This window comes from Lissotriton vulgaris, chromosome 6 (genome assembly GCF_964263255.1).
Source record: "Lissotriton vulgaris chromosome 6, aLisVul1.2, whole genome shotgun sequence".
Taxonomy (NCBI): Eukaryota; Metazoa; Chordata; class Amphibia; order Caudata; family Salamandridae; genus Lissotriton; species Lissotriton vulgaris.
In genome coordinates, this window is record NC_141694.1 from 1,776,569,136 (window position 1) to 1,776,588,960 (window position 19,825).

A 19,825-nucleotide genomic window follows, 5' to 3' on the forward strand; every position below is an offset into this window, starting at 1 on the left:
CAGGTTCTGCACCTGGGCATTCACAATCACCACCTTCATGCATGGAGATTGAGCAGGGACAGCTGAACTCCTTTGACCTCCCACCGGAGGAATTTTATGCCATGTTGTTAGTCAGCCATCCTTTGATGAAAACTGTTCGGTGTGGCACTCCAAATTAACCCTTTCTAAGAAAGGTATCAGCTGTTCCATTGTTAGTTTTGTCTCTTGCCTGGGAAGACTTTTTGTTGGGCATGGTCAAGGATTATCTTTATGCCCTTTTGGCCTTCTTACATTTACCAGATCAGCTATTATTGTTTAAGTCACCAGCTATTAAAGGTGTTTGACAGGACTACAACATATGTTCCCCCCTTCTCCCTTTGTAATGCCCACCCAATCGGACCTTAATATGGTCCTTACTTACATAATGTAGACTTGGTTGGAGCCGCTTCACAGTTATCCCTCATAGCTCATTACTATTAAGACAGTGTTCCTCCTTGCCATCGCCTTGGTATGGCGTGCGAGTGAGCATCAGACTCTGTGTATATCTACAATGTACCACGTTCTTCCCAAACTGGTTTGTGTGATCGTCATCATCATTTAAACCAAAGGTTGTGATGCTGTTCCACGTTGGTCAAAGTATCACCCTTCAGGGGTATGTTACTCCTACAACGCAACTTTTACGTAGCATTCAGTTACAACGCAGATTTTACAACGCGGGATCCATTACATCGGATGTCATTACAATGCATGGCATTACATCGCAGATGCTATTACAACGCATACTATTACATCGTAAGTATTGGTAAGTATTTAATTTTTTTTTTATTTGATTTAATATTATTTAATTGATTTAATTATTATTAATAATAAAAAAAATATTTATTTTTGTTTTTAAATATTATAAATTAAATATATTAATTTAAGTGATTTTTTAAATAATTATGAGTATAGGAGTATATGTTTTGGGGTACTGAGGTATATGTTTTGGGGTGTTTGGGTATTTATAGGTTTTAGGGCAGGGTTTGGGTTTTGGGGTTCAGGGGTGTTTTTAGGTTTTAGGGCATGGTTTGGGTTTTGGGGAACAGGGGTGTTTTTAGGTTTTAGGGTAGGGTTTGGGTTTTGGGGTACAGGGGTGTTTTTAGGTTTTAGGGTAGGGTTTGGGTTTTGGGGTACAGGGGTGTTTTTAGGTTTTAGGGCAGGGTTTGGGTTTTGGGGTACAGGGGTGTTTTTAGGTTTTAGGGTAGGGTTTGGGTTTTGGGGTTCAGGGGTGTTTTTAGGTTTTAGGGTAGGGTTTGGGTTTTGGGGTACAGGGGTGTTTTTAGGTTTTAGGGCAGGGTTTGGGTTTTGGGGTACAGGGGTGTTTTTAGGTTTTAGGGCAGGGTTTGGGTTTTGGGGTACAGGGGTGTTTTTAGGTTTTAGGGTAGGGTTTGGGTTTTGGGGTACAGGGGTGTTTTTAGGTTTTAGGGCAGGGTTTGGGTTTTGGGGTACAGGGGTGTTTCTAGGTTTTAGGGTAGGGTTTGGGTTTTGGGGTACAGGGGTGTTTTTAGGTTTTAGGGCAGGGTCTGGGTTTTGGGGTACAGGGGTGTTTTTAGGTTTTAGGGCAGGGTTTGGGTTTTGGGGTACAGGGGTGTTTTTAGGTTTTAGGGCAGGGTTTGGGTTTTGGGGTACAGGGGTGTTTTTAGGTTTTAGGGCAGGGTTTGGGTTTAGGGATAATTAAATTATATTTACCATTTTAAAATATATTTAATAAATTAAATTTATTATTTTACATTAATTACATTGTTTAATTAAATTAATTAAATTAAATAAATTAATATTTTTAATTTAATTTAATTTCATTATAAAAAATATCTACATTTAACTAATTACTTTTTTTTAATTAAATTAAATTAATTACAATTTTTAATAAAATTACATTTATTAAATAGATATTATTTTATTAAATTAAATTAATGACAATTTTTAAATGTCTTTTAATTAAATTATTTTAAAAAAATTAATTACAATAAACTAAATAACATTTTTAAAAAAAGGTATACTTACCTATACTTACGATGTAATGCCATGCGTTGTAATAGCATCTGTGATGTAATGCCATGCATTGTATTGACATCCGTTGTAATGGATCCCGCGTTGTAAAATCTGCGTTGTAACGGAATGCGTTGTAACACAACGGGTTGTACTGACACCAATCCCCCTTCAGGTGTTCTAAAAGAATCTCCATCAATTGAGTACTGTGCTTTTACATCGATCGTACCAAGGATGACCGGGTAAACGATCAACTCTTTATGTAGTTCTCTAGAGCTAAAAACGTCACAGCAGCGCAGAAGAGAACCATCTCCCACTGCATTGTGCTCTGCATTAAGACCTGCTACGCACTGGCCACAAAACAGCCTCCAGAAGGACTTTGCGCTCATTTTACCAGGGCCAAAGCTACTACCCCTTCATTATCACTCTGAGTCCCTGCCCTAGACGTATGCCATGCAACCACATGGGCGCCCCTCCGTATGTTCATGAAGCACTATTGTCTGGGCACTCAGGTTCACCGAGTGGCATTTTGCCCACTCAGTCCTGCAAGAGTTTCTAGTACTAGTCAATTCACAGACCTGCCTCTAAAATTGGTGCTGCTTTGATAACTATTAAAAAGTTGAGGAATCTGCGGCTATAAGTCTGTACTAGAAGAACAAGTTACTTACCTGTGGTAACTCTCTTTCTGGTAAAGACTCTATCTAGCTGCAGATTCCTTACCAACCCTCCCATCCTCCCCGTTCTGTGCTTGGACTCTATTCATTAATAAGATCCCAAGTCTAGGAATCTGCAAACTGGTTACAACCAATTTGCTCTTGGGGCTCCGCTTCTGGGGCACGGACAGCCACGAAAGCAACTGACGTCAGAGCGCAGGGTGGGGCCTATATAGGCTCCACTTGTAATATCTGGAGTGGACCGGCATCAATGTGGAGCCGCACTGCGCCACCTAATGGCGTGCTGAGGTACTACTGAAAAGTTTCTGGATCCAGTCTGACGCCTGGGGAGTATTAATAAGGTGAGAAATCTGAGGCTAGATAGAGCCTCTACCAGAAAGAGCGTTACTGAAGGTAAGGAACATGTTCTTTTAGAGCTTGTAGTTTTGATTTAACATTGCAAGTATGCTACTGTTTGGCTGAAAATCTAGAGCAGGCGAAAGATGTCATGCATGACTTAGAGTCACTTTGTGGCATGACGTTGAGCAGGCCTTCTTTTGGATTCTCTGAGTATCTGTTTTTGGAGAGGCATGCTAGCTCATGGGTGTCCAATTACTTATTCACTTCCACGTCAGTACAAGTGCAATAAGAATATCCAAATAAAACTCAGAAACGAATACATCATTTGTGAAAAGGAAATATATTCTTATGCATTTTATGGTGGTGTTCACATTTGGTATACTTAGTAAAATTGTTTCGATTGTGAGGGCCTCCCAGCCTCTTCTTTTGTACTACGATTTTAGTGTGCGTAAAGAGTCTTAATTTGTTTCCTGCGTCAGTGTGTTGAAGAGTTGGTATCACATTTCCAAAAATCTGTTGCTCACCAAAGTTCCACTTCACAGCTTGCCACTGTCCATTATCTCTAACATTGTTATTGATATTATAATACCATTAGCCAGTCCTTACCCTTTGTTCAACAGCACTTCCACGCCACAACTTGTATGGTCCTAGTTCTAATGGAAAAAGTGAAAGTCCCATAATGCAAAGTTCTGTTGGATACAAAAATCTGGGACTAAAAGGTGATGCGCATTACATCTGTAAACCTATTCATGCTCTTTTTCCTCGGTCATAACTGTTAATTCTCCTGATTTGGGTAAGTGTCTCCCTCATTTTACTTCTATTCATTGTTCTGAAATGCGAAATTACTTCATTGACTTTAACAGGGTCACCAAACCTTTCAAACCTATGCCAGTCTTATACATTCCAATGGACCTGATTCAGCCTTCTGCTTCAAAAGAAGCCAATGGAGAAAATGCATGGCCCCGATTATTTTTTTCAAATTCTCCCACCTTCTTGTTATAAAATGTTGGCATGTATGTCACCCTAAGGGGAACACCCTCTGAAACGCCTGTCTTCACCCGCCTTTTTAAGTCAAGACGCTGACGGCTTTTCTCTAAATTTCGATTTTGTTCCTGTTAATACACTGACACCATTTCATGTCGAGCTTGTTCGATAGATCTCATTGTGCGGACAAAGACGTCAATTACTGTTAAATACAGCCATTCTGAATGCATCTTTTTTTGCAATGCGTTGTCAGACCTGTCACCAGTTTCTACTGGGTTACTTCATGTTCTTCGCTCTCCAGGAGTCCAGCCTCGGCATATTTTACAAAACGTGAAAACGTTGAAAAAGAAGCTGAAAGCAGTAACTCTTGGGTTCAGTCAAATGTACCAGGTGCCGGCGTCTAGTATTAAACGGAGGCGCGTCAAGTGAACGCGGCGCGTGCCTCGCGCGGTTTCCTGATGAAGCTCGCGCTTGGAGATGGATCGCGCGCCGCAGGGTGACCCGGAGCTCAACGCCTCGCCGGGGCGCATGCTCACATCTGATTACTCGTCTCACCCTCCGCTGGAGGCCGGAGCACTTCTGAGCCGGTTGATCTTCAGGACTAATCACCAATCCAAGATCAATGCCCCCTGTCAGTGCTGATCAGCGCCAGCAGTCGCGGAAGGACGGTTCGATCGATGCCTCGCATGATCGCATCTGCCTCAATAGCTAGCTAGCTGGCTGCTAGTGAGTGACTCCTGCTGGGGCGCGCGGGTGTGAGCAGTGATCAATGGGCAGTGACCCGCTCCCTCGTCGAGCGTTGATCACATTTCAAGCTAAAAACGCCGCCCGGCCCCGCGCCAGTGTATGTTTTTAAAAGCCACTTTCATCTCTGCCTTCTTTTAATTTGCATGCTGTGAATAAAGTTACAATGCGATCTGCCCAGGGCCGCGTGCCATGTGTAGCACCATCTGCCAATGCGGGCTTTTAGCAGGGAGCATTTTGCATTCCAGGGCCTGTAGGTTTTTTGTCTGAATAATGGAGGTGCTGGCTTGTATATCAGTGGCGTAGCTAGAGTGCCATGGGAACAAAAAATGGCCTCTCTGAGGGGTTGTGTGGCAGGTAAATAAAGCAAGAATTAGCGCCCAGAAGGCCCTGGTACCTTTTACCTAATTAATACTCAAGCCTCTGTCATGCATTCTACCTTCCGCAGTTCGGAGGGTCAAAACGCCAGCTCTGGGTGAAAATGTGGCTGCTAACCAACCACGGGAGACTGAGTCCAAAGCCCATTTATCGCTGCCGTTATTTCAGATTGAGAGTTGTAATCACATAATTATTTTTTCGTTTCAGGATCAGTTTTGGAAAGATTCATTCGTTTTTATCGTGAATCCATGTATTCCATCAGTTATTGTAGTCTTGCAAAAAAATAAAAAAAATCTGTGGTAGCCCAGGACTTAGAAATCTCCAGAGTATCTGACTACATCACCGCTCTTTAAGTGATTGGGTACACACCTCTTGAACAGGACGCTCTGTATGGAAAGGAATAATCATCGACTGACGCTATGTATTGTTTAAATGAAACATGGCTCTATCAACTTCCAAAACATGATGCATAAACAACTCAATTAAGTCGTGACACCTTCGCCTCCTTTTGGAAATTAACCACCCACTTCTGGGTCCAACAGTCCACACTCCATGATAACCATCCGAATTACTGGTTCCTCAACCCACAATTTCCTCTTTTTTAGGCCTTCTCTACTCTAACACAGTCTGCATCCTCTTTATGGGACTATTGGTTCTGATCTTAAGTTGCTGAGAAATAACTGGCCTTATTTATGTCCTTTTGGCCTTATCCACACCCTGAAGACTTGTATGGGGTTCACTGGCAATGCCTATCTGACTGACACTTGTTCGTTTAACGTGGACCTGCAGGCCTTGAAAGAACCCTTTCACAGGCAGCCCCTTGAGAATCTACTTACTGATAATAGCAACAGGTCCCTCCAATGAACGGAGACGATATGCAAATCTACTTGATGGTATCCTGCAACAGATATCTTTCTCCTCTAAAATTGCCTGCGCCCATATGCAGACCTAGATGTCCGACAACTACTTGAAACTGAACTCCACAAAAACAGAACTACGCTATCTGCCAAGGATAGCAAGCAACAACGAGTCAAAGCCGTGCTCAGGACCATGAAGCTGTACAGATTAAAACCCTAACTTTCACCCACTGCCAAGTCACTTAGATTTACCTGGACACCAAACTTACCGGTAAGAAACGCATTGCCACAAAAACAAAGACAGCCTTGTGGCAGCTCTCTTTAAAGAAAATGAAACTGTTCCTTCCAGAAAATGACTTCAGATCTGCTGTTCAAATCCTCCTACTCTAGTATCAGGATGATGTCAGCACCCTGCTCCATGGCCTCTCATACTCCAGACTGGCCCACTTTCGGCCGCAGCAAACTAAAGTCATTGAGGGGCTGGAGTAATATGATCACATCCCCCTCATCCTGATGGAACTCTACTGACTGCCCTTGCCGGCCCTCTCCTTCTTCAAATCTATTTGCATAATTTGCAAAACCATCCCGACCAGCACCCTGCCTATCTGGCTGGCAAGCTCACCATCTCAGGTGGCTCTCTACACACCCTCAGCCAGGACACTGTTAGACTGCAACCAAGATGTGTAGAAAAGGCAAAACAAGCCAACATGCCTTATCCCTGTATGCACCCCAGGCATTGTAACATCTATATCCAGCTGGATCTCCACAACCCTGCTCCAACTTAGGAAAGAGTTGAAGGCACGGTACATCACAGTGAAGAACAGTGCACCTCTGCTCTCATGACAAAGCTATCCCTCCAGGCACTTGTTGAATGTATCTTTGCCTTTCCCTAAAAAGACGTAGGCCTAGATGTATCAAGATTCCATTTTGCGAATCTTAAATAGCGATTTTTTGCGGATCGCTATTTAGAATTCGCAAAATGGAATGTATGTAAAAAATTGCATTTTTTTTGCGATTCCTTATTTTTCTTTATTTGCGAATTCGCATTTTGCGAATTCGCAAATAAGGAATAATTCCCCATGCATTCCTATGGGCCAGGAGGCCCATAGGAATGATTGTGCAGTAATTCTCAAATTGCGAATTCGCAATTTGCTAATCGCAATTTGAGAATTATTTCAAGGGTGCAGGGGTGTCTCATGGACACCCTGCTGCACCCCTGAAACTTACATGTGTGTGCATATGGCACACATACATGCCCTATGGGCATGTATGTGTGTCACATGCCACCTTCAAAATAGTCATATTTTGTTTTTTAAAAGGATTTTGCAAATTAACACGAACTTCAAATTGGTGTTAATTTGCGATTCCTTAACCCGAATTCGCAATTTAAAAAAGTTCCATACATGCCATTTAAGGAATCGCAAAAGTGCGATTCCTTAAATGCATATGCAAAATAAGGAATCGCAATTTTTTGCGATTCCTTATTTTGCTAATTTCTGATACATCCCAAAAGATGCTAAATGTCCGTTTGCGATTCCTTAAGGCCGAAATTCTGCGAATTTCGGCCTTAACGAATCGCAAAAGGCTTGATACATCTAGGCCTTTTAAACTACTTCAAACTACCAAACGCCTGTCATGTGCTTGACATGTGCAGTTTGTGGTACATCTTCTCTGAAGAAAGAAAATTCTACTATCGTCCCCAGGAAATTCCCACTTTCCTGCAGCATACCGTAATATCCAACGTATTTTCTTCATGGAGCAGTCAATAACCACTGGCTTGAGGACAGCCCTCTAAAGTTTTAAGGGGTATCACAAATGCCCACACCACCTGTGTCTGAGGACAAGAGAGCCTAATTTCTTTTGCGTTTTTCTTTGGATCCATTGGAAAAAACAATTCTGGAGTATGTATCATGTCTCCTTATTTTAAGTGAACTACTAACATGTCAGCAATCCATCTCTCGTTCTGCAATTTGCTATTGGTTGGCATCAGTTGTATCCCTACCTCATGCCTATCTTTCCACAAAACTTCACTTCTGTATCTTCTACACTAAAGCCCATCTGCTGTCCAAAAGTATTTCTTGTTGCCTGTTGGCATGCCAGTTTGTCCAACAAATGGCCACAGATCCATCTGTTCTACTTCATTTCTTCTATCCTCTCCTTCTCCACCCCACTGTAACAATTTAATATAAGAAAACTGGAAGTGGAGAGCAGACCATGGCATTCTCGCGAACAGATACTGCAAACAAAGGGCACAAGCAACCTCTGTGTGAATGGAGATCAGCTTCTTTCCTTCGGCGAACCCAAACCCAGCCTATTCACGTCTGTTGTGCTTAAATAGGGCATTCCCTACTTATTACTAGGGACACATAATATCTCCAAACACTTTCCAAGCACTGCCAACATTTAGTAAGATGTTAACAGACTCCCATCACAGCACTTGAAGGACAAACAGCAATCGATCCATGAGAATTGCTCAACTGTGAAAAAGATTTTGACAGGGAAAGCGGTGCCAAGGAGAAAGGCAAAAATCTAGAACAAAGGAGGCAGAGAATGATAAGAAAACCGTGCGAAAGGTAGAAAACGGGTGCGATAAAGAGGAAATGTAGATGGTGGAAGAAAGAGGAATGAGGTGGAATCAATATTATGCAGGCTTGGTACTCGGCAGTGCTGGCGTTCTGCAGTGCTGGCAGCAGGCTCTAAGAACAACTCTCAGCCCCTGCACTTACATTTTTCTAAAATTAAGCAGAAAACCACAACTTGATTTGCTTTCCTCTGATCTCTTGTAGCGCTCTTTAGCTTGCTACTCTTTTTCCTCCCATGTGCCCACTGCAGTACACCTGCACCTCTAGCCCCCAAGAGCTCAGATATGCTAAGAGTTCTAAAAAAAATATCCCTAAAACTTGAGTTTTGAATGCTATTATTCCATGTTGGTCGACAAGCAAACTGTAACTGTCCCACTATCTCCTCTTGCATCTTAGTTTTCTGTAGCGTGATCTACATCTGATTACAAATGGTCAAAGTGAATTATACAGTAAAAAACATAATAATTGGGAAAAACATTCAAAGGTATCAGCAAATATTGATATCAACATTATATACAGTGAGGGAAAAACCTGGAGGCTAAAAACCAAAGGGAATTTAAAATGTTAAATAGATTGTTTACATTAGAGTGGTTTGCTCTGAGCCATTTTGATCAGTTGAATCACAGTAGTGTATATTATGTGTATTTGTAAAGGTCTGCTGGGACAGGCAAATGTTCTGCATGGTAAAAGACATGGACCCTTGCCCAGAGTGCCCAACTGTACTGTTGCCTGGATCCCTAATGCTGATTTTTAGGTCAAGCCTGGGCAGTGCATGCGCTGCTCTCCAATGCAGGCTGTACTCCGGAATGGACTTGGAGCTCCGCCCACCTTTTCAATTGGCTCATGTTACTGTCCTTTCTAAATGGTTGCTTCTGATTCATTAATAGACTTGTTAGTCCCTCCTTAGTAACGCCTTGTCTGCATTTGTAACCTCCCTTAAGGACGGCAACTTTTAACTTGTGTGGTTACACAGTATGTTTATTTAGTCTGTGAGAACTATTTTCTTTCATTGTTTTGTCCTACAACAGACACAACGTGATTTCCTGCAATGGCTGCGCGCCTTTCTTTCTTTATTTTTCCAACGCAGTCTGCTTTTAATAGAGTGGCTGAATGCCTTTCTTTCTTTATTTTTCCTGCACGGTCCGCCTTGAATAGAGCGGCCGCGCTCCTTTCTTCACTACCACTCCCACTACACATTAGAACCTTCTCCTCCCTTCTTGAATTCTGAAGGAAGCTTTTCAAATAACAAACCTACCAGAGGCACACAAGTCAAACAAGATTGGTGGAGGGTCTAAGGGGAAGAGAATATTTAAAGACCAAAAAGATAGATTAAACCCCCTATTCACAATATGACAATACAAACAAGACTGTCAATGGTCTATACAACTAATATATTTTTTTAATGGTGTGGGATGTCAATTGCAGTGAAAAATTGTGTAGAAAGTAATCAAAAGTGAGGTGTAAAATTGGCTACCATGACATGAGGTAAGAGTCCTTTGGTGAACGCGTGGAGGGAGCAAGGGTCAGATGGAGCGTCCAAGTGAATGGTCTTTATTGTAGCAATGATTTCAACAAGAAGTCAGGGTTAGTTGATTGGCTGTCATGCCTAGTTGAGTTGTGAACGTGAAGGGATCCAGTTGAGGGTCGATATTGCAAAGATTTCCTTGCTGCTGCTAGTGTTAGCTTCAATGCCATCTGCAAGAGCTGTGCACCCGGTGTTCCGTATCTGCTGGTGGCAGTGTCTTAGGGATGATTTGAAGATGTCTGTATTTGGGTGTTGTGACTTGTTCTCTATTTGCGCTCCAGTTGCTTGCAGCGGCGCAACATTAGCCTGAGTTCCTTGTGTACCAGCTGGCCTGTGGTCGGACTCTTGCTGTTTGTTGTGCTTAAGGGGATCCTGGGTGTCGGCCCATGCGGTGAACTAGCTATTAATGTATTTGATGGCTTTCAACAAGTCACTGGTGTGCTTGGGCCAGTGCTCAGAGAGGGAAGAAGCTCACTTCTCTTCTGAGATGCTTTTCCAGATGTGGCGGGTGGGGTGGTAGGTCTGTGATGGTGCAGAATGGGTATGCTAAAACTGACAAGGTCGTGGTCTGTTCAGCCCTTAGTTGCTGGCTTGTCTACTGTCATGTTGAGGATTGAAGAGGAAATCTGGGGCCAGATGTAGGTGGGCAATACCGGTTGGTAATGGCCGAAATTACCGAATTTCGGCCGTTACCGACCGGTATTGGGCATTTGGGATGTAGGAGACCTAAATTGCAAATTCGGTAATTTACTGATTCGGTATTTTAAGGAATCGGTAAATTACTGATTCCTTAAAATACCAAATCGGTAAATTACTGCATTTGCAATGTAGGGAGCACTCAAATGAGTGCTTTTCCCATTTTAGGATTCGTTATTTACCACCAACTACAAGTTGGTGGTAAATAAGGAATACCTTTGAAAATGCAAATCTGTGCATTTTCAACTGTGCCATGTGGCAGATATACATGCCCTTAGGGCATGTATGTGTGCCACATCTGCACACAAGCACGATTCAGGGGTGCAACAGGGTGTCAAAGTGACACCCTGGCACCCTTGAATGTTTCCCCCATTTTACCGAATTGGTATTTACCGATTCGGTAATTGCCATTCATTCCTATGGGCATCCAGGCCCATAGGAATGAATGGCAATTACCGAATCGGTTCCGAATCTTACCAATTCGGTAATTTTTACTGAAATTTTAGCTACATCCCATTTACCTATTCCTAAATACCGAATCGGTAAAATTCGGTATTTAAGAATAGGTACATTGGGATTACCTACATCTGGCCCCTGGTTCAATAGGTGTCTTGCGGTGCAGGTGGATTTGGTAACATGCTGGGTGAGGCCAAGGATTCTGAGGTTTTCTAGAAGGACCGTAGAGTGTGGGTTGATGCAGTTTTCTAGGTAAAAGTTAAGGTCTCCAAAGAGGATGAAGGCGCTGGCATTGACAAGGGGTGCAACGTAATTGAGTGATGGGGGTTCTGGTGGTCTATATACAAGAGTTCCACCCAGGGAGAAGTTTACCATGATGGGTATCCTGAACTTGTGGTGGTCCATGTAGTTGGTGGGGTCTTTTTGACTGAGATGATCCAATATGTTGTCCTAGGTTGAAGATCTCAAAGAGGGTTTTCATATTTTTGGTGGTGTCTTCCAATTCACTTTAGGTGTTTGCTTTGTATTGATGGATTTCTAGTCATGATTTTATAATGGAATAAACAAAACTTGGAAATCTCAGAAAAGTGAAGCTACCACAGCATGCTTATAAGTTCACTTTCTCACTCACTCCTAAGTTGATATTATGCCCTATCAGCTGCCACGGATTTACCTTCATTTCTTGCTCTGCAAATAACAGCTATTTACTAGAACTCAGTCGGCCCGAATGTTTGCCTCTGATACCAGTCATGTTCTTTATTTGCTTCCCAGTACCAGTGTTCTCCTCACCGAACTTATTTCGCTCGAGTTTGTGTCCACCTGTTCGCCGCGCCCTCACACAGCTTGCATTTTGTTTGCCTCTGTGTGCTTCCTGTCCCTCTTTTCATTGGCTTAGATACTCATCTCTACTTTTGTCCTAATCAGCTCTTCAGGTGCCCCCTTCCTTTTGCTTGGACACCTGTCCTTTGCTTTATCTTCCCCGCCATACCCAGTGTAACATTTTCTTTTGGTCAGCCAGCTGTGATGTGCTTTTCTGCTTCAAAGTACACCTGCCCAAACGTTTTGGGTTTGGATGAGCGAGTGAGTCCATGGAGTGATGAAGGGTTAAGACATTGAGTGAATGAGCCAGGCTGGAGCAGAAGACTATTGTCCTTTCTAGCTGCTGCTCACTCACCGTTCACCCATCCAGGTGCGCATTCACTCAGCCAGACACCTGTCCACAGTCACTCATATTCCCCACTAACACCCTGTGGAGGTGTGTGAGGCCATGTCTAACATTTGCTTTGTGAATCCAGTTGGTCCTTCACATATTATGCAACAGGACATAGTGATTGTAGAGCTCCTTGACAATGGGCAGTTCCCTATGAGCGAGCTCTAAAGTAGTTCACGTCTGCTTTTTATGTTTGTGGTACCCAGGATGGGAGGATGCAAACGCCGATGACCCACTTCCTCCTATTCCCTTGGAGCACCTTTCAAGTCAGGGAATTCAGGTTTATTTGTTTGTACATGATAGTAGACCAACAAACGGTACCCACAAGAGATAGGTTTCGCTCACATTGCAGATTCCTCCAATTTCTTTAGGTAGAGAATACTGTGTGGAATGGGAAATCTCTGAGAGACAAGGATTTGCTATACTGAGGTAAGTTAAGTTTTGCCTCCACCCTCCGTCACCGTACTACAGAACACTAACTCAGCTCATGATATTGTCATCATAATAGGTGACATCACGCTGGTTACCCCATTTTCAAACAATGCACTTAGATGCAGCTTGAAGTGCCTTTGCTCTTCCAGTAGAACAGGACATTGTATTCCATCTAAACCTGGTTTCTCTTTCAGACCGGCTGCAGTTAACGAAATACTCCTCAGCTGGCTGGAGAAAGTGAATCCTGCCGTGACTTCTAAGCTGTGAAGAGGCTCAGCTCGGCCCTCAGATATTTGGGAGACGTTTCTTCAGTAATTGTTGTGCACATCATCGAGACATTTCCAACACGTTGGACCATTTCTTCTTCGTGGTTCTCATTCTGTGCACATATGCTGTCATCTGGTTTCGTCTGCTTTTGAACTGCTACTAAGCATGCACTTTCTTCCTGATTTTATATTACAGTGCAGATATGTTATGCCTCATTTTTCTAATCATGATCTGGTGTACCCGTCCTATTGAAGCGGATGTATCAAGTGTACACCTAATGATCTTAATTTTAAATTTCTTAACATGCGCACTTGGTATGCAACAAATGAATGGTATTGAATATCTGCTTTAATAAAGTTATGATAATTGCTTAGTGTGTGGGCTTATATCAGTCAATTTTCTGTGATTAAAAATGTCAAAAGCATTCCCCTTGTGTGTGTGTGTTTTCCTGAAAGCCAACAATCTTCATGTTTTGTTCTTTGTTATTTTGCTAAATTTCTTTTCGTTGCTCTGTCAGTGTTTATCATATGTTTTAAGTTTTAGAATACTCAAAATCGGTTGGCCCAGTGACCTAAGTGAATTCTTTTAAAGCGGTAATCGAGGGTATGAAGTATGGGGTAATTATTGCAGATAGATTTGATGTCTTTTGCCTATTAGGTAAAAACATCATTTAACTGTTTGATTGAAAATGAGGTACACCATCCACCCCGCTCAGAAACCATGAATGATTCAAACAATAAGGCAACAGATGGAGTACTTTATGCAGGCATTGTACTCTTAATATAGCCTTAAAGCCCATTGACACAGGCTATTGCAGTTGTTAAAGGCCCTAGCATGCGGCAGAAGTGCTATAAGGCTACTGGAACATTACATTCACTGAGGGTATAATGTTATAAATTAAAAAAAGGAAGAAACAGAAAGACAGATATTGGAATGTCAACAGACAGCTAATCCGATACCTCGAAGAAAACAGCATCCTGGACCTTTCCCAGTTAGGGTTCCGCAACAACCACAGCACCGAGACGGCCCTCATCGCTGCAACTGACGACATCAGGACCCTGCTCGACAACGGTGAGACCGGGGCCCACATCCTCTTGGACCTCTCTGCCGCCTTCGACACTGTCTGCCACCGCACACTACGCACACAACGCACACAACGCAGGGATCCGAGACAAGGCCCTGGAATGGACTACCTCCTTCCTCTCCGGCAGAACCCAGAGTGTCCGCCTCCCCCCCATTCCGATCCGAGGCCTCCAAGATCATCTGCGGTGTAGCCCAGGGATCATCTCTCAGCCCGACACTGTTTAACATCTACATGGCTATGCACGCACAAGTCGCCCGACAGCACGACCTCAACATACGCCAACGACACTCAACTGATCTTCTCCCTCACCAAGGACCAACAAATACAACCTCCACAAAGGAATTAAGGCCGTCGCCAACTGGATGAAGATCAGCGACTGAATGTGAATACAGACAAGATGAAGGTCCTCATCCTCAGCTCCAACCCTTCAGCCAGAGACAACTCTTGGTGGCCCACAGCACTGGGGGCAGCCCCAACACCCACCGACCACGCACGCAACCTGGGATTCATCCTCGACTCAACACTCTCCATGACCAAGCAAGTCAACGCAGTTTCCTCCACCTGCTTCAATACCCTCTGCGTGCTCCGCAAAATCTACAGGTGGATCCCGACAGATACAAGAAGAACACTCACCCAGGCCCTCATCAGTAGCGGACTTGACTATGGAAACGCCCTCTATGCCGGAGCCCCGGCCAAGCTCATCAAACGACTGCAACGCATTCAAAACACCTCGGCACGCCTGATCCTCGGCGTACAACGACTCAGCCACATCGTCCCCCACCTGAAACAAGAGGATTTCCTTCAAGCTCCTCATCCACACACACAATGCACTCCACAAGACCGGCCCAGCCTACCTCAACAGACGAATTTTCTTCCACATCCCCAACCGCCAGCTTCGCTCAGCCGACCTCGCCCTCGCCACCATCCCTCGCATCCGAAGAACAACCACCGGCGGCAGATCCTTCTCCCACCTCGCTGCCAAGACCTGGAACACCCTCCTACTAAGCGTACGACAGACCCAAGACCTGCTGACCTTCAGGAGGCTACTGAAGACCTGGCTGTTCAACCAGTATCGGCTCCCACCCCTCTCTTCCCCCCAGCGCCTTGAGACCCTCACGGGTAAGTAGTGCGCTCTACAAGTGATTGATTGAACGTTGGAGCAGAAGGCTTACAACAGCCATAATTAGCCCTGACCCACTTTATTGTCTTCAGTGGAGCTCCCACCATTCCAATGTTCTAATATAGCCTTATAGCCTGCTGCAGAGGGCTATAGTGATTGTTAAAGGCCCTGAACCCGACGTGTAACAGTGAGGGCCTATAACGAGTGTGAGGACTCCTAACAACCGGTATAGCCTGAAGTAGAAGGGCTATAAGGCTATCAGCGAATTGCACCCACTAAGGGTAGAATGTTCTAAATTACAAAAAGCGAGAAACATGAAGAAAAACATTGGAATGTTGAATATTCGGGCTTATGCCAGCCATTATAAGCCCGGAGCTACTTCATTTTCTTCAATAGTGCTCCTACATTCCAATGTTCTAAGTAGTCTTATGATATCCTTATAATATAAATATCTGGGACATATTAAACTGTGATGAAAGAAGAAACTCCTGACTCTGGTTGACTAGCAATGGTATTTGTTTAAGGTAAGTACAATCAAACACGTTTAGGGGCAACAGGTGCAAAAGAGCAGTGTCCACACTTCTACCCAAGGGCACGGTTCTTTCAACTGCCTCCCACATTCAAATAACAATCAGATAACATAAGATCCACAGCATTCCACCACACATGGTCCACATTCCACCACACCGCACAACTTCCTCATGTGCAAAAACACTAATGAGAATCAACAAACAAAATTGGTAAAAATAAAAAAGCAAGGGGTGCAACGCTGCAAGTGCATATAGGTATCTCATGACAAAACATCCTCCCAAAATTTAGTGTGTAATTTTATACATCTTCAGCTTTGCCTCACTACACCATCACCAGTACGGGAATGAACAAGTTGCTCACTGGAGATTGCCTGTCCCCCGGACATCACATGCTCATGTTCTCCTACATTAACTCTCAGGCCCATTCATTTGCAAATCATGGAACACATTCTAAGATGCCGTTCCCTCTCTAGGTGACTCCAGCAAGCTACCCTTCTGCAGGATACTACAAAATTACATTACATTTTGTTAAGACTCTACACAGAATGACCAGCCACTCTCCCAGCTCCATTCAGCTTCTCCCTTACCCTGATGAGATCTGACCGCTTTGGACCTCCACTTCTGCGTCACATGTCTGTATTGGATGCTTCAACCAAACGAACTATCCAATACAGACCATGTCTGGGGCTTTTGTAGCTCTGAGCCACTCAGTATCCAACTCCATCCTCCATTTGTACTTGTCCACCCCGCCACACTTCCTTCAATCTCCTGGCTCTTGCAATAATTGTAGTTTACCTTTCAGCCACCAGGGTGCCCAGTGTGTCCCCTGGAACATGCACAGCAGGAATTCATAAGGACAGTAACCAATGACAACATTTGGCATGGGTCTATGCTAAAGCAGCATTACCAAAAGGCCTTCTTCCCATCAGGACCCACATTCATTCAACTGCACAGATTCATTAGGGGCAAGATTGAAGTGTCCCATTTGTCAATTCGCCCCAGGATGGTACCCAGCAATTCTTTTGGGAACACATCAGCCATTAAGTATATTTCAAGCCTGGCTCTTGTAAACTGGAGACCATTGTCTGACACAATGTACTTGGATAGCCCCTCTTCACAAAACACATTTTCCCGAAGATTAATGACAGCATCCGTTGGCGCTCCATCTAGTAAGTTCACCTCTGGCCACTGGTAATCCATCAGTGCCAAGGCAAACGTCTGTCTCTCATTTGGTTCACAAAAACCTCCTAAAATATCAGTACCAAGTTTCCCCCACAGCCCTTCATGAAGAGAAACACTAGCAGGGAAGATTTCACATGGCTTGATCAGTTTACAGCTCCTGGTGCAATACCCACGGAGTCTTACTACTTTGTCCACCATAGCGACCAGGCCTGATCACCAAACATATTCTGAGACACACCCCTTCGTAGTTGACATTCGCAAATTACTTTTATGCCATTGGATAATGATAGTCTCTCTCAAAAAGTGTTCCGTGCACAACAAGTCCTCCATCACAAGCTCTCTCTCCTTGGATTTTACTGAAGGCCTTAATCTCAACAGGCTACTTCTGTTTTCCTGGCCACCCTTACTCAATCTCTTTCAAAACTGGATCATCCTTTGAAGGACGTGCCCATTCCTCCTCTGTTCAAACTCTCCCGGCAAGAGACGGATTCACTAGGACCAAATAACTGATACAATAAACAGCCTCACGTTTGTGAAATTTGGTGCCAGAATCCCTGCATGACAGAGCAAGAGAAGGCGTGCAGTATGCCGGATGAGTGTTTTGTTCCTGCCGCATCAGGGGCGTAACAAATGCACCCGCAGGCCCCGCAGTGGGGGGGAGGAGGGGGTGGGGGGCCAGGCTGAAGTAAATGAAGGGGGCCCGGGCCCCCCTCAGCTCTTCTAGAAGCTGTGAGAGAGGCTTGTGCTGAAGCAAGCCTCTCTCCCTCTGAAGCAGGTGCAGGCTGTCTGCAGCCTGCTCTGAGCCCCTCGCCCCCTCCCTCTGACTGAAGAGAAACAATGTTTCAACTTACATTGTTTCTCTTCAGTCAGAGCCGGAGGCACACTTCCCACTAGTGCCAGCCACTCACTCTGCCACCAGTGCCAGCCTCTCACTCTGCCACCAGTGCCTGCCGCTCACTCTGCCACCAGTGCCTGCCGCTCACTCTGCCACCGGTGCCAGTCTCTCACACTGCCACCAGTGCCAGTCTCTCACTCTGCCACCAGTACCTGCCACTCACACTGCCACCAGTGCCAGCCTCTCACTCTGCCACCAGTGCCAGCCTCTCACTTCTGCCACCAGTGCCTGCCGCTCACACTGCCACCAGTGCCAGCCACTCACTCTGCCACCAGTGCCTGCCGCTCACTCTGCCACCAGTGCCTGCCGCTCACTCTGCCACCGGTGCCAGTCTCTCACACTGCCACCAGTGCCAGTCTCTCACTCTGCCACCAGTACCTGCCACTCACACTGCCACCAGTGCCAGCCTCTCACTCTGCCACCAGTGCCAGCCTCTCACTTCTGCCACCAGTGCCTGCCGCTCACTCTGCCACCAGTGCCTGTTATGTTATGTTATGTTATGTTATGTAAAGGGGGTGCTTGTAAAGCGCACTGTCACCGTGGGTTTCCTGGCGCTGATTGGATGCTGAGGGGACAGAGGGACTTTAGCTAGATTGTGGGATGAGCCAGGTTATTAATGATTTACGGAATTGGATGAGAGTATTGGAGGTCTTGACTGGGGAGGGGAAAGAGTTCCAGAGTTTAGGGCCAAGGGGGACAACCAGGAGGTGTAGGTGTGATGAGCTGAGATTGCGAGGGGGACAGTTGGGCCGGATGAGAGATTTCAAAAAAGCAGGACAGGAACCAGAAAGAGATTTGAAAATAAGACAGCCAAGCTTGAAGGCTGCCCTCAGGCTAACAGGGAGCCAGTGCAATTTGATAAGGAGGGGTTTGGCAGACTGCCATTTCGGTATCCCGAGGGCCAGTCTCGCCGCCTGGTTTTGAATGATTTGCAGCCTATGGATGGAAGATTTAGGCAAACCATAGTAGATGGAATTTGAGAAATCCAGGCGGGAGAGGACGAGGGCCATGATGACTTGCAGCAGGGCATCGGGGGTGAGGAGGTAAGCCACCTTCCTGATCCTGCGCAGCTGGAACATGCAGGAGGAGACCACCGTCCCCACCTGAGGCCCAAGAGATAGCCCGGCGTCAATGGTGACCCCGAGACTTTTCACCACGGCCACCGGGATAGGAGGGGGGCCAAGTTCTGCCGGCCAAAAATGCGAACCCCAATGGGCAGAGCTCCTACCAGGAAGGAGGAGCTCCGTCTTTCCTGGGTTCAATTTAAGTTGGTTCTGACACATCCACTGAAGGATATGGGACATAACTGCCTGGTAGTTAGGAATAGCAGAGGGGGAGTTTAAAGGAAAGATGAGTTGCAGGTCGTCCGCGTAATTGAAAACGGTGACGTCCCACTGCCTCAGAGAAAAAAGAAGAGGGCGAAGATAGAGATTGAAGAGAAGAGGGGATAAAGAGGAGCCCTGGGGACCCCACAAGGCAGGTGCTCCCTAGGAGCCCTAAAAGTGCCTAGGCTGAGGGTCTGGGATCTCCCGGTAAGAAAGGACTTGACCCATGCCAGCGCCAGGCCCTGGATGCCGGCCTGCTCGACACGGCGGAGAAGGATGTTGTGATCCACCGTGTGGAAGGCGGCCGACAGATCTAATAATACCAAGGCCTGGGGGGTACCCTTGTCAGCTCCGTCTCTCAAGGCATCCAAGATGGCCAGGATCACAGTCTCCGTAGAGTGGCCGGGACGGAAGCCGGCCTGGTTGGCCTCGAGGAAGTTGGAGCTCTCGATGAACCTTGAGAGACAGGCAGTGACATGGGCTTCCAAGATTTTAGAGAAAAAAGGCAAGAGAGAGATAGTACGATAGTTCGCCGGGA

At 45.2% G+C, this 19,825-nt stretch overlaps 1 protein-coding gene across 1 annotated transcript in view; it reads left to right on the forward strand.

The window, feature by feature from the left end:
- Positions 1 to 13,575, forward strand: part of LOC147709469 (bifunctional epoxide hydrolase 2-like) — a 179,300-nt gene extending 165,725 nt beyond the window's left edge. The window contains exon 7 of the mRNA XM_086928033.1: positions 13,079 to 13,575. Coding sequence (XP_086784159.1) covers positions 13,079 to 13,151 — 73 coding nt within the window. The 3' untranslated portion in view covers positions 13,152 to 13,575. The remainder of the gene's footprint in view (positions 1 to 13,078) is intronic.
- Positions 13,576 to 19,825: the final 6,250 nt, after the last annotated feature.